Below are 12,948 nucleotides of genomic sequence, written 5' to 3' on the forward strand. Positions count from 1 at the left end.
CTGTTGTAAGATGAGGAAGGCATGAATTTACTGGCAGTTTGTTTATCGGTTGTGATTTCTTTGATGTAATGATTTGTATATACTGCTTTTGTTCCCTTTGTTCTCTGTGAAATATGATGTAATTTTGTGGAATTTGTTCAGCTTTTGGGCAGTCATCTAGTGGCCCGTTTGGGTCTTTCGGTGCTTCATCCTCACCGGCTTTTAGAACTGCAATGTTTGCTTTTGGAGCATCTTCTGATCCCTGCTTTCAGAGGACCTCACCCACCAGGTACCACTTTTGATCAGAAGCCTAATTTGGGAGCATTTGGCCTAGTCCTGCTCAGACAAGTCCTTTTGGAAGCATGACTCAACCATCACAGCCAGCATTTGGGAGCAATATGTTTGGTAGCTCCATGCCATTTGGTGGAAGTCAGTCTGCATTTGGTACTACTAGCACCACTAGCACCCCAGCCTTTGGTGCCACAACTCTGCCTTCTGGGGCCATTGGCACCCTACCATTTGGTGCTATAGGTTCTCAGGCATTTGGTGGTACAACTACTCCGGTCTTTGGCTCAACAAGGAGTCCTGTGCGCATTGGGGGATTCAAGAACCCCAATGTTTAGGTCATCTAGCTCCCGTTTTGCTACTCCTACATCAAGTGCACCTGGTTCTAGTTCTTTAAGTACTCCATCTTTCAGAGTTTCAGTTGTCCTTCCCCTTCTGCTTTTGGCCAATCAAATTCTACATTTGGTACCGTCTCATTTGTTGCTTCATCTCCCCCATTGCAGAGTTTTCCATTTGGTGAGTCTTCTAATTGTACAAAAGTGATTACACATTGTCAAAATATAAAACTGGACCACTATATATCCTTCTAAGTTGTCATGCAGGAGCTCAAGCAACAATGCCAACAGCCGGGCACACTGGCTTTTGGAATTCAGCTTTTGGGGGCGACCGTGGGGAAAGTAGATCGAGTGGCTACATACACAGGCACACTTGCACCAGATTCTTTGGGTAATGGGAATACTGCAACAGTGGTGAAATTGATGTCAATATATATCAGCTATGCCGGTTTATATAAATAAAAGTCATGAAGAATTGCGCCGTGAGGATTATCACTTGGGGGATAAAGGTAATGTTAAGTTAAAAAATCTCCGCACTTTCATATTAACTTGATGTGTATATTATAACTTTCAGGTGGACTGACTCCTGCTGGTGGCAGTGGGTTTGGCGTTTGGCACCTCTACCACAGAGTCAGGCCCGTTGAATCCTGCATCAGTATTTGCTCAACATTTTAATTCCTCAACTTCATCTAGTATATTTTCTCCACAGATCCCATTTAATTTTACTGGTTTCGGGATTTTATCTTCACCATTCAGTTCATCATCTCCACCTTTTTGGCCTTCTTCTACATGGAATCTTTTTACACATTTAGTTTTTGGACAAACATCCTCTCCATCTCTTATAATTAAGTGCACCGGCAACATCTTCATTCACATTTCCAGCTCCATCATCTAACTCCACACTTAATTTCACTCCCACATTCAATTGCTCAGACAGGTGGTGCTTTTGGACAAACATCCACTTCCTTTTGGCCAACTCAAACTCCCTCTGGTCAAACAAGTATGTTCAATACCCCTTCCACTGGGCTTTCTACCACAACCAATTCTTTTGCACCCTCATCTTCATCTCCATCAGTCTTTGGACAAATGCCCACTCCCTTTCCTTCTAGCTCACAGGCCATATCTGCGATTCCATTTTCAGCTTCTCCTTCAACATATAATTCTGGCCTACATAGTTTCACACCTTCAACACCACAGACAGGTGGTACTTTTGGGCAGACATCCACTCTCTTTGGTCAAAACATATCCAATACTCCTTTCACTAGTATTGGTTCAGGGAGCTCTTCGGCAGCTATTCCTACAAGCAACCCAATTTGCTTCAGTCAACCAGCTGTAAGTATCTGTCTCTTTCCAGCATACATATATAAGATCTTTCATCTTTTTGTTACTATAATAATAAATCAGCACTATGTCAATGATGCCTTAAACTATGTGTTAAACTTTCATGCACTCTTATGCCGAGGCTTGCAGTAAGGATTGAAGTTTCTCACTGACGAAAATGAAAGGATTGTAACAGTGGTATTCATTTTCTTTTTCTGCCAGTTTGTAGACAAGGACTTGGACAAAGACACAGATATCGACGATTGGGTCTTCTGCTGATCCTTCGGCTGCAAGAATGATGGTCAATGGTGAGGACGATGCTGCTGATCTCTTGTCTTTCCTTTATGAGGTAATGTCAATTTTGTGCTGACACCCTACTGTCTGTCCTTTCCATTTAATTAGAGATGTGACATAGGAATCCTGTTTGTAAAGGATCTGGCTAAAGTAGCATACACCTATAGAAGGCAAGTGACTAACAGAGCATGGTAGTATGGTGCATTTTTATGACTAAATGACAGTAGGAATTCTTGCCTATAACTGTGAATGAATTGTGGATTTGCTTTAGGCTTACATTACTGAATCATAGTAACTCTAAGCCAGCTTTTCAGTTTCTTATTCATGAATCTATATGTCAAATAGTTATTTCCCTTTTCTGGTTACAAGTTTGCAATGCATATCTACTCTTTACTTGAGATGCTTTGGAGAAACATTTCTAATTGCTGTTCTTCCTTAGCTAATCTATTGACGGGTTCTTTCTCCCTTCGTTTCTAAAAAGTCGGGATGGGATACAGCAAGTTTGGCCCAAATTGATATTTCCATGAATCTATGAATTAGCTAACATATTAAAGATGAGGCCCAGGGCACGGGGGTTCCTTGGTTGGTTAATTTAATTTAATTATTAAAATTAACAAAAAAAAAATGCCATATTGATCCTGACTCTTGGGGTATATCATCCAAGTAAAATAAATTCTAAAAACCGTATTGGGTGTTGGAAGTAGGTGAGTCTGTTTTTGGTTTAACTTGAAAGTTGAAACATTTGACATTTTAGATGAGTAACGAGAGAAATGCTATAGGCAAAAAAATGCTGAATTATTTATAATAATTTCTTATCTCTGTAAATTTTTACATTTTATGTTGAAATTTAAATCATAAATTTTCGATAATTCAATATAGACACAAACTTATTCTAAGTCTTCATATACTATTGGCGAAAAAAGTATTTTTTTTTTGTGTTTTTTTTTTGTTTGAGGAAGACGTTAATGCTATAAACTTATTTTGTTTCCTTCGTGGAGGAGTTTAGCAGAAATTTTTAATTTTATTTTAACTTTAACTTTAAAAAAGCAAAAAAGCGTACATAGATTGATTGCTGATGGTTCATGTTGGCGCTCTTGACTTGGGTCTCTCTCTCTCTCTCTCTCTGATCACTCAGAGAGTATTCAAAGAGTGGACTTTGGGAACAACGACGACGACGACTGGAATTTCAGTGCGGAAGAGCTTGATTCCCTCGAAAGAGACGCTTTCCAGAAACCCTCTCCGCAAAGCAACGCTTCCACTTGTTCTTGTCTTCAGAAACTCTCTCCAATTTCTGACATTCGCAACTCTCGGGAGGTTCTTTCTCTCCCTGAATCCCAAATTTGAACCTGTGCATTGCTAGTGTGTGTGTGTGTGTGTGAAATTGTTAAGAGCGTTTTGGTTAAATTTCAATGGCCGTTGCAGTTTGTGTTGAATCTGTGGTGTGTTTGTGTTTTCAGATTGAGATCGACGATCGAGTTATAGCTGATTTCTGAGATACAGAATCATGTTTGGTTCTACGAGCCGTAAGTTTACTTCTTCTCTTTATAACTGTTTCTGCTGTTATTGTATCGATCATATGTAAGTTTTCATGCTGACGTGGTTTCGACAATGGCAAGCATGGATTAGATAGGGCCTGTAAAACAAATATGTCATGCTTTAAGTAGCAGTTTATTGTGGGTTATGATTGTTACAGGCCTTTTCAGTCTCGTGTACTGTTTATAATGCCTTTTATTCCTTTGGAGTATGTGTGCTTGGTTATGGCTGTATTTTTGTATGTAAAGATAAGTTAATTGATGGAGTTTTGTTTAACAGCTTTTGGGCAGTCATCTAACAGCCCATTTGGGTCCCAATCGGTGTTTGGGCAAAGCAGCAACACAAGTAACAATCCTTTTGCTCCCCAGCCCTTTGGTAGCACCACTCCATTTGGTGCCCAGACAGGGAGTTCTCTAATTTGGGGTACTTCAACTGGCGTATTTGGTCAAACCCAATCCTCCCCTTTTGGTGCTTCATCCTCGCCAGCTTTCGGACAGCACAGTTCTCCATTTGGAGCATCTTCTACTCCAGCATTTGGTGCACCATCATCTACTCAAACAAGTCCATTTGGTGGAGCATCTGGTACGTCTGCTTTTGGTCAGAAGCCCGCTTTTGGAGCATTTGGGTCGAGTCCTGCTCAAACAAGTCCATTTGGAAGCACAGCTCAACCATCACAACCAGCATTTGGAAGCAATATGTTTGGTACCACCTCTACAACATTTGGCGCAAGTCAACCTGCATTTGGCACTAATACTGCCCCAGCCTTTGGTTCAACGAATGCCACAGGCTTTGGTGGCCAGAGCACCCCTGGTTTTGGTGGCCAAGGCACTCCAGCCTTTGGGGCCACAAGCGCTTCATCTTTTGGTAGTACAAGTACTCCGGCGTTTGGTGCTCCAAGTACTCCTACCTTTGGCTCAACACCAAGTCCTACATTTGGAAGCACAGGATCTGCATTTGGGACAACAAGTTCCAACTTGTTTGGATCAGGGGGAGCATTTGGGGCTTCAACCACCCCAGCTTTTGGTCAATCTAGCTCAGCTTTTGGTACTACAACAAGTGCTCCTGCTTTTGGTCAATCAAGTTCAGGTTTTGGCTTTTCAACAAGTGCTCCTGCATTTGGCCAATCAAGTTCAACCTTTGGTAGCACCCAATTTGCGGCTTCATCTCCTTTCGGAGCGCAGAGTTCGCCATTTGGTGAGTATCTAAGATGTTAACGAGTCATTGCACATTTTGAAAAAGAAATTGTGTTTTAGAAGTCATGGAATAAGTCACTATATCACGGTATATTGTAGCAATATTATATTCTTATAATGGTGATGCAGGGGCTCAATCAACAACACCAACACTTGGAAACACTGCCTTTGGACAGCCAGCTTTTGGGGCCAACGGGGTGGAAGTAGAGTGGCTGCTTACACAGGCACATCTGAACCAGATAGTAATGGAATGGGGAAATTGGAGTCAATATCAGCAATGCCAGCCTATAAAGAAAAAAGTCACGAGGAATTGAGATGGGAGGATTACCAATTAGGGGATAAGGGTATTTTTTTTTAAGATTATTATTTTTATTATTATAGAATTTGTCATCATTGACCGCTTTTACGGTTGAGTATATTATAATTTAACTTAAAATTGAACTTTCAGGTGGACCGTCTCCTGCTGGTGCGGGTAGCTTTGGTGTATCAACTGTTCAGACTAGTACTTTGAATCCTAATCCTGCACCATCGTTTTCTCAAACATCTTCAAGTCCTTTTAATACCTCAACCTCATCTGGTTTATTTGCCCAAAAACCCTCATCCTTTCCTTCTACTGGTTTTGGTGTTACTTCATCTTCACCATTTAGTTCAACTTCACCGTTTAGTTCTTCATCAACTCAAACCAATGTTTTTACACCTGCATCATCTGCGTCACCATTTGGCCAAACGTTGTCTCCAGCTATTTTTAGTTCACCGTCTTCCTTTTCATTCTCTACCCCGGCTACATCATCCACTCCCTCATTTAATTTTCCCACTCCATCAAACCCACAGACACAGTTTGGTCAAACAGGCACTACCTCCTGTGGTTCAAACTTGTTCAATAATACTTCCAGTTTGCAGAGCAGTTCATTGGGTACTACAAGCAACCAACTGGGTATTACTCAACCAGCTGTAAGTCTCTCTCTCTCTCTCTACCATTTGTTGGTTGTGTCGAAGATGCTTAGATTTTGTGTTAATACTGCTTACATGAGATGCTCAATTGTATTTCCCTAAGCTCGGATTGATAGGGTTGCCAGGGTTCATATATATCCTTGTTGTGTTATGAGGGGTCAACCTGCCGAGCCATTTGCTACCTGGAGAAGTCGATTTTGCAAAAAATAAAAAATAAAAAATAAAATAAAAAGAAAAAAAAGAAGAAGAAGAAGTTTATTTATGTGTTTTTGAAATTCCTAGTGAAAGCAATATTAAATTTTATTTAAGACACTTCATGACCAAGGGATCTGACTGGTTGCATACCCTTCTGTTTTTAAAACAAGATATCTTCTATATTTTGAGCAATGTGTCTTTGCAATTTCTATCTTTCATTTAGATGATATTAATGCTCGGTCATAATCTTGTGTATTTAGTTGTATGCGATGCTATTGGATTAACTCTGTTTCTCTTTTTTTTTTGCAGCCTGCTTTTCCTACTTTTCAGACATCTCAGCCTCTTCAGACTAGTCCTTTTGGCTTCAGCAACACCAACACCTTTAATCAACCACAGCCAGGTAACACGTACTTTTGGTAGGATTGTGTTTATTTAATTTCTTGAGCCTTTTTTATTTTATTTAGTTGCTTGCCTGACCTTATCAATTGGTGCTTTTGGCTTTGTAGGCAACACAAGTGCCTTTTGTGGTTTAGCAGGCATTTCTGGTCAGAGCAACTTTGGACAATCGTATGTCATGACTCGTATCTTTTGTAGTTACTATTGTGTTATTTGGTTCTTGGTATATCCACTGTTTTTCTTTCACATAGATTAAGTTCCATAAGTTTTAGGATGAATCAATTCTCTAGTTGAGTTTAATTCCAAATATTCACATGTTTTCTCAGACAAAATTTTCTGATTCTAGTGTCTTCCCAGTTTGATCGGTTTTGGTTTACTACATTGTTCATAATTTCAAAGTTGGTACCTTCTTTTTGAATGGACATTAAATTAGTTATGTTGTCTTTTGTAGGTCTGTGGCTCAAGGCTCTGCAGCTGTACAACAACCAGTACCTGCTACAAATCCATTTGGAACGCTCCCTGCGATGCCTCAGATGTCAATTGGTTGTGGGGGAACTGCACCATCAAGTCACTTGTATCTTAACTGCATGCATTGAATAATTCGAAATTCATTGGCATCTTGTGATCTAGATATCAAAATTTAGTCATACAACATATTGTTCAACTGTTTTGTTTACAAATCTATTTTTCTATTTGCTTTCTTCGGCTTTATGAACTTGGCACGGTAGTGATTTTGTTGTTAAGAACTTATGATTACAAGTATTAATCAATTTTGAAGATGCATATATATAATATATAGGATGTTTAATTAAGCTAGGTGGTCACATGCTTTTATTTGTTCATGTTGCAAGATGAACATGACTTTATTGAATGCTAACTTGATTGTTCTCTCTTTTCTGCAACAGCTCCTTATCAGAAGCCTGATTCTGGAACTACTACTTCTGTCACTTCTGGCACTAGTATCACCGTAAACCCAACTTCTGGTACTGCTGTCACTATAACCCCCAGTCCTGGCAGTACTGTCACCATAACCATCTCAATTTCTGGTAGTACTACTATCAATATATCCCCCACTTCTGAAACTACCTCAAGTAATACACCTTCGCCAACTGGAGAAACTTCATCTCCATTTGTAAGTATCGAGAACTTAATCTTCTGGTGGATTGTAGTATGCTATCTCCTCTGCTGGCTTTGTGGCAACCTGGTGATCTTTAAGACTTTAACTATAAATTCGATACTTTATCTATTTATTGATGATTTATGTTAACTTTTCTCTCTATTTTTTCTCCATGCATGTGCAGAGCTTTAGGCTTCCCCATCCTGCCCCAAAGTCTCCGAGTTTATCTCAACCCTTCAACAGTTTGGATAAAAAACCACCAGGTAACTTCTGTTTTAGGCTTTTAGCATGTTTATGTTTCTTCAATTGACATATATAGTCCTTGAACTGTTTATCAGATGATGGTGTTGACTTTGTATATTGGCTACAGCTGTACAACCAATACATTCTACAAGCTCATCTCTGGTTCCAATTCCTGTTCCTGCACAGCCAATTGAAGATGGTGTCAGAGAATCCATTAAAAACCAGAACGATGTCACGCTGGGAATCACAAAGCAATTGCTTCTGGATGTAGGCAGGGACAACAACATGGTGTACTCGCCGCTGTCCATCCACATGGTTCTTGGCCTGATAGCAGCTGGATCAACAAGAGGAACCAACAGGGACCAGATTCTCAATTTCCTGAAGGCAAAGTCCACCGAGGAACTCAATGACTTTGCTTCCAAGCTTGTCCCTCTGGTCTTTGCTGACGGATCCCCAAAGGGAGGGCCTTGCTTATCATTCTCTAATAGTGTTTGGCTCGACAAGTCTCTCAGTTTCAAGGCTTCTTTCAAACATGTAGTGGACAATGCATACAAGGCGGCTTTGAATCAAGTTGACTTTAAGACCAAGGCAGAGGAAATCCGATGTGAAGTGAATTCATGGGCCGAGGAGGAGACTAGAGGCCTCATCAAAGAGGTTCTTCCCCCTATGTCAGTTGACAGCACAACAAGGCTTATCCTTGCTAATGCATTATACTTTAAAGGAGATTGGACTGAGAAGTTCGACGCATCACTTACAAAAACAGATGATTTCCACCTTATCGATGGGAGGTCAGTAAAGGCACCCTTCATGATCAGCTGGAATAAACAATTCATAAGTGCCTTTGACGGTTTCAAAGTCTTAAAGCTTCCTTACGAACAAGGTGGAGATCACATTCGGCGTTTCTCCATGTATGTGTATCTTCCAAATGCAATAGATGGCCTGCCAGCTTTAGTTGAGAGAGTTTGTTCAGAGTCTGGATTTGTGGATCGCTATCTTCCCCGCTTTGCAGTTAAAGTTGGTAGATTTTTGATCCCGAAGTTTAAGCTCTCTGCTGGCTTTGAGGTTAAAGAAGTTCTGCAAACTTTAGGACTAGACTTGCCACTTCATCCTGGAAGTTTGTCACAGATGGTGGACTCATCTTTGGGGCTATGTATGTCTTGCATACGCCATAAATCCTTCATTGAAGTTAACGAAGAAGGCACAGAAACCGCGACTGTTACTGTTGCCTTTGGTTTATCTGACTGCATCTCAATCCGAGATCCGCCGATAGACTTTGTGGCAGATCACCCATTCCTTTTCCTGATCAGAGAAGAAACATCTGGAGCAGTGCTGTTCATTGGTCATGTCCTCAATCCCATTGCAGATCAATAATTTAGTATATCTCCTAGTTCTAAAGCTCAATGCTAGCTATCAGTTGAGTGACGAGAATAAAAGCACCTGGTTTTAGTTCATCTAGCTTCCCTTTTGCTACTCCTACAGCAAGTGCACCTGGTTTTAGTTCTTCAAGTACTCCATCTTTCAGCTGTCCCCCTCCTGCTGTTGGGGAATCAAATTCTACATTTGGTACCGTTCCATTAGGTGCTTCATCTCCTCCATTGCAGAGTTTTGCATTTGGTGAGTTTTCTAATTGTATAGAAGTGATTGCACATAATGAAAATATAAAATTGGACCACTATTTCTGCTGGTCAAGGATTACTTCGTTGCTTCCCTGTGCCAAAACACAATATATCGATTCATAGTTTTAAATCAAAGTAGGTCGCGGCTGTTGTATTGTTTCGTTGTCGCTGTATTATATATATCCTTCTAAGTTGTGATGCAGGAGCTCAAGCAACAGCGCCAACATCCGGGAACACTGGCTTTTGGAATTCAGCTTTTGGGGGCCAGCGTGGGGGAAGTTGAGTGGCTACATACACAGGCACACTTGCACCCGAATTTTTTAGTAATGGGAATACTGCGACAGTGGTGAAATTGATGTCAATATCAGCTATGCCAGTTTATATAAAAAAAAAGTCATGAAGAATTGCGCCGGGAGGATTATCACTTGGGGGATAAGGATAATGTTGAGTTAAAAAAATCTCCGCACCTGTCAATATTGATGGAATTTACTAAGCTTGATGTGTCATATTATAACTTTAGTCTCCTGCTGGTGGGAGTGGGTTTGGCACCTCTACCACACACAGTCAGGCCCTCTGAATCTTGCATCAGTAATTTCTCAAACATCTTCTAGTCATATTAATGCCTCAACTTCATCAGTATATTTTTTCCACAGACCCCATCTACTTGTTACAAATAGGTACTGTAAGTGACAGATCAATTAAAGAAACAGAACGTTGTTTGTAACCAGATATGTATATATATTTACGACTAGGATTGGAAGTAGTTAGCAATCCTAAAATATTAAAGTAAAATTAAAGGCAGATTGAAATACGACAAAGGATTGCAGTGAAGTTGCAATCCTAAAATTAAAAGGAACGAAAACAATACGTAAAGAACAAATGAAAGTATATCAAGAAAGAAGAAATCGAATTCACTGACTTGAATCTTTGAGAGAGGCTTGCTTTGGTGCAATGTTCTAAGACAGAAATACGTCCCTACATACTTGATGTAGATCTTCTAAGACGTATGCCCTGCAGGATTCAACTCTCAATCCAAGGTTAGCAGTGTTGCCTTGGATTCTATCGCGAACGTCAATCTGTGTTTTCTCTCAGAAGATTTTATGGAAGATATGTGAGTCTCCAAACTGATGTTTCAGAATTGGCCTTTCGTGAGTCTTTTATAGAGTTCAGATTGAACTGGTATGAGAAGTTGCAACTATTTGATTTGAATTTCAAAATCGAACAAATGTGTCCTTTGTAATTGTAACTGCTTTCATATCTATCTAAAACAAAGAAAGACGTCAAAAGACGTCTGTTCGGGCAAGACGACTGTTCAGGACCGAGATCCGAGGCCTAGTCTTTGATCACCACAATGTAATTTGCACATTAGGAGTGATGTAGTCGGCGCATCCTAATTTAGGACTGCAACAATGTATCTATCCTAATATCTGATCACCACAATGTAATTTGCATATTAGGAGTGATATAGTTGGCGCACCCTAATTTAGGACTGCAACAATGTATCGATCCTAATATCTGCAAATGAACAAAGTACCAACACTACTTCTACTGGTTTTGGAATTTCATCTTCACCATTCAGTTCTTCGATCATCTCCACCTTTTCGGTCTTCTTCTATAGCCAATCATTTTACACCTCCATCATCGTCTTCTTCAGTTTTTGGCCAAACGTCCCCTCCATCTCTTATAAGTACATCAACAACATCTCCATTTACATTTCCTGCTCTATCATTTAATTTCACTCCCACATCTTCAATTGCTCAGACAAATGGTGCTTTTGGACAAACATTTACTTTCTTTTGGCCAACTCAAACTCCCTTTGGTCAAACAAATATGTTCAATACCCCTTCCACTGGGCTTTCTACTACAACCAATTTCTTTGCACCTTCATCTTCCTCTCCATCAGTCTTTGGACAAACGGCCATGCCCTCTCCTAGCTCATAGGCCACATCTGCGATTCCATTTTCAGCTCCACCTTCAACATATAATTCTGGCTCACATAGTTTCACACCTTCAATACCACAGACAGGTGGTACTTTTGGGCAGACATCCACTCTCTTTGGTCAAAACATATCCAATACTCCTTTCACTAGTATTGGTTCAGGGAGCTCTTCGGCAGCTATTCCTACAAGCAACCCAATTTGCTTCAGTCAACCAGCTGTAAGTATCTGTCTCTTTCCAGCATACGTACATATATAAGATCTTTCATCTTTTTGTTACTATAATAATAAATCAGCACTATGCCACTATGTCAATGATGCCTTAAACTATGCTTTAAACTTGCATGCACTCTTATGCCGAGGCTTGCAGTAAGGATTGAAGTTTCTCACTGACGAAAATGAAATGATTGTAACAGTGCTATTCATTTTCTTTTTCTGCCAGTTTGTAGACAAGGACTTGGACAAAGACACAGATATGGATAATTGGGTCTTCTGCTGATCCTTCGGCTGCAAGAATGATGGTCAATGGCGAGGACGATGCTGCTGATCTCTTGTGTTTCCTTTATGAGGTAATGTCAATTTTGTGCTGACACCCTATTGTCCTTTGCAGGTCAATTTCCATTTAGTTAGAGATGTGTCATAGGAATCCTGTTTGTAAAGGAGCTGGTATAGAAGTAAGAAGTATTGCGTTATCGATGTCCTATCTACAAGACAAGAGACTAACAGAGCATGGTAGTATGGTACATTCTTATGAAAAAATGACAGTAGGAATTCATGCATAACTGTGAATGAAAATGAATAGTGGATGTGCTTTAGGCTTACATTACTAAATCATGGTAAACTCTAGCTAAGCTAGCTTTTCGGTTACTTGTTCATGAATCTAAATGTCAATTGAGGGGTTCTTTCTCCCGTCTTTCTTTTTTCTCCTCCGTTAAGTGTTCCTCCCTTTCTGCTATATGGCAAAGAAAATAAAAAGTTGGGATGGATACAGCATGTTTGGCCCAAATTGATACATCCATCAGAGTCTATGAATATGCTATATTGATCCTGGGAGGTTAATTTAATTATTAAAATTAACAAAAAAAATGCTATATTGATGCTGACTCTTGGGGATGTCATCCAAGTAAAACTTAAATAAATTCTAGAAACCGTATTGGGTGTTGGAAGTATGTGAGTCTGTTTTTAGTTGAACTTGAAACTTTTGACATCTTGTATGAGTAATGAGAGAAACGTTATAGCCAGGAAAAAAAAAACTAATCGCAAGCAGCAGATTCATTGGATCACCAGAAGTATTTACTTCAATATAGTAATTGCCGGCTTCTCTCAAGCAACGGTAGGAGAAGTCCTCTATTTAATTAATTTTTTAATTTAAAGAAATTTAAAAAAATAAAATTGATTACCGTGTTTGACTCTTCGCTTATCATGTAAATAATCTTAAATGAGCTTTTAGAACCATGTTCAGTGTCTTATTTTAATAGCTCCTAACTTGTCTGTTACAGGCTTATAATGCACAGTTTTCCTAAAAGAAAATAACACGCCTTAAAATTTTCCGAA

At 39.7% G+C, this 12,948-nt stretch overlaps 2 protein-coding genes and 1 pseudogene across 4 annotated transcripts; all 3 read left to right on the forward strand.

Annotated features, from left to right (window-relative positions):
• The first annotated feature begins 341 nt into the window (after nucleotides 1-341).
• Nucleotides 342-3,706, forward strand: LOC112176714 (nuclear pore complex protein NUP98B-like). The gene is made up of 6 exons (XM_040511299.1): nucleotides 342-596; nucleotides 867-990; nucleotides 1,174-1,229; nucleotides 1,533-1,931; nucleotides 2,149-2,268; nucleotides 3,671-3,706. The coding sequence occupies exons 1-6, from the start codon at nucleotides 342-344 to the stop codon at nucleotides 3,704-3,706; spliced, it is 990 nt and encodes a 329-aa protein (XP_040367233.1).
• LOC121048939 lies at nucleotides 3,505-6,843 on the forward strand (annotated as a pseudogene).
• LOC112176710 (serpin-ZX-like) lies at nucleotides 5,799-9,242 on the forward strand. Of its 3 annotated transcripts, none has more exons than XM_040511707.1 (7): nucleotides 5,799-5,890; nucleotides 6,395-6,485; nucleotides 6,592-6,652; nucleotides 6,933-7,027; nucleotides 7,387-7,613; nucleotides 7,783-7,861; nucleotides 7,969-9,242. In XM_040511707.1, exons 4-7 carry the CDS (start codon nucleotides 7,006-7,008, stop codon nucleotides 9,210-9,212), a joined length of 1,572 nt encoding a protein of 523 aa, XP_040367641.1. In that variant the 5' UTR covers nucleotides 5,799-5,890; nucleotides 6,395-6,485; nucleotides 6,592-6,652; nucleotides 6,933-7,005; the 3' UTR covers nucleotides 9,213-9,242. The 3 variants fall into 3 exon arrangements, with proteins under 3 accessions (XP_040367641.1, XP_040367639.1, XP_040367640.1); XM_040511705.1 differs by having other exon boundaries at nucleotides 5,799-5,873; XM_040511706.1 differs by having other exon boundaries at nucleotides 5,848-5,890; nucleotides 6,933-7,024.
• The last annotated feature ends 3,706 nt before the right edge of the window (nucleotides 9,243-12,948 follow it).

The sequence above is a fragment of the Rosa chinensis genome, chromosome 7 (genome assembly GCF_002994745.2).
Source record: "Rosa chinensis cultivar Old Blush chromosome 7, RchiOBHm-V2, whole genome shotgun sequence".
In the NCBI taxonomy this organism is placed as follows: Eukaryota; Viridiplantae; Streptophyta; class Magnoliopsida; order Rosales; family Rosaceae; genus Rosa; species Rosa chinensis.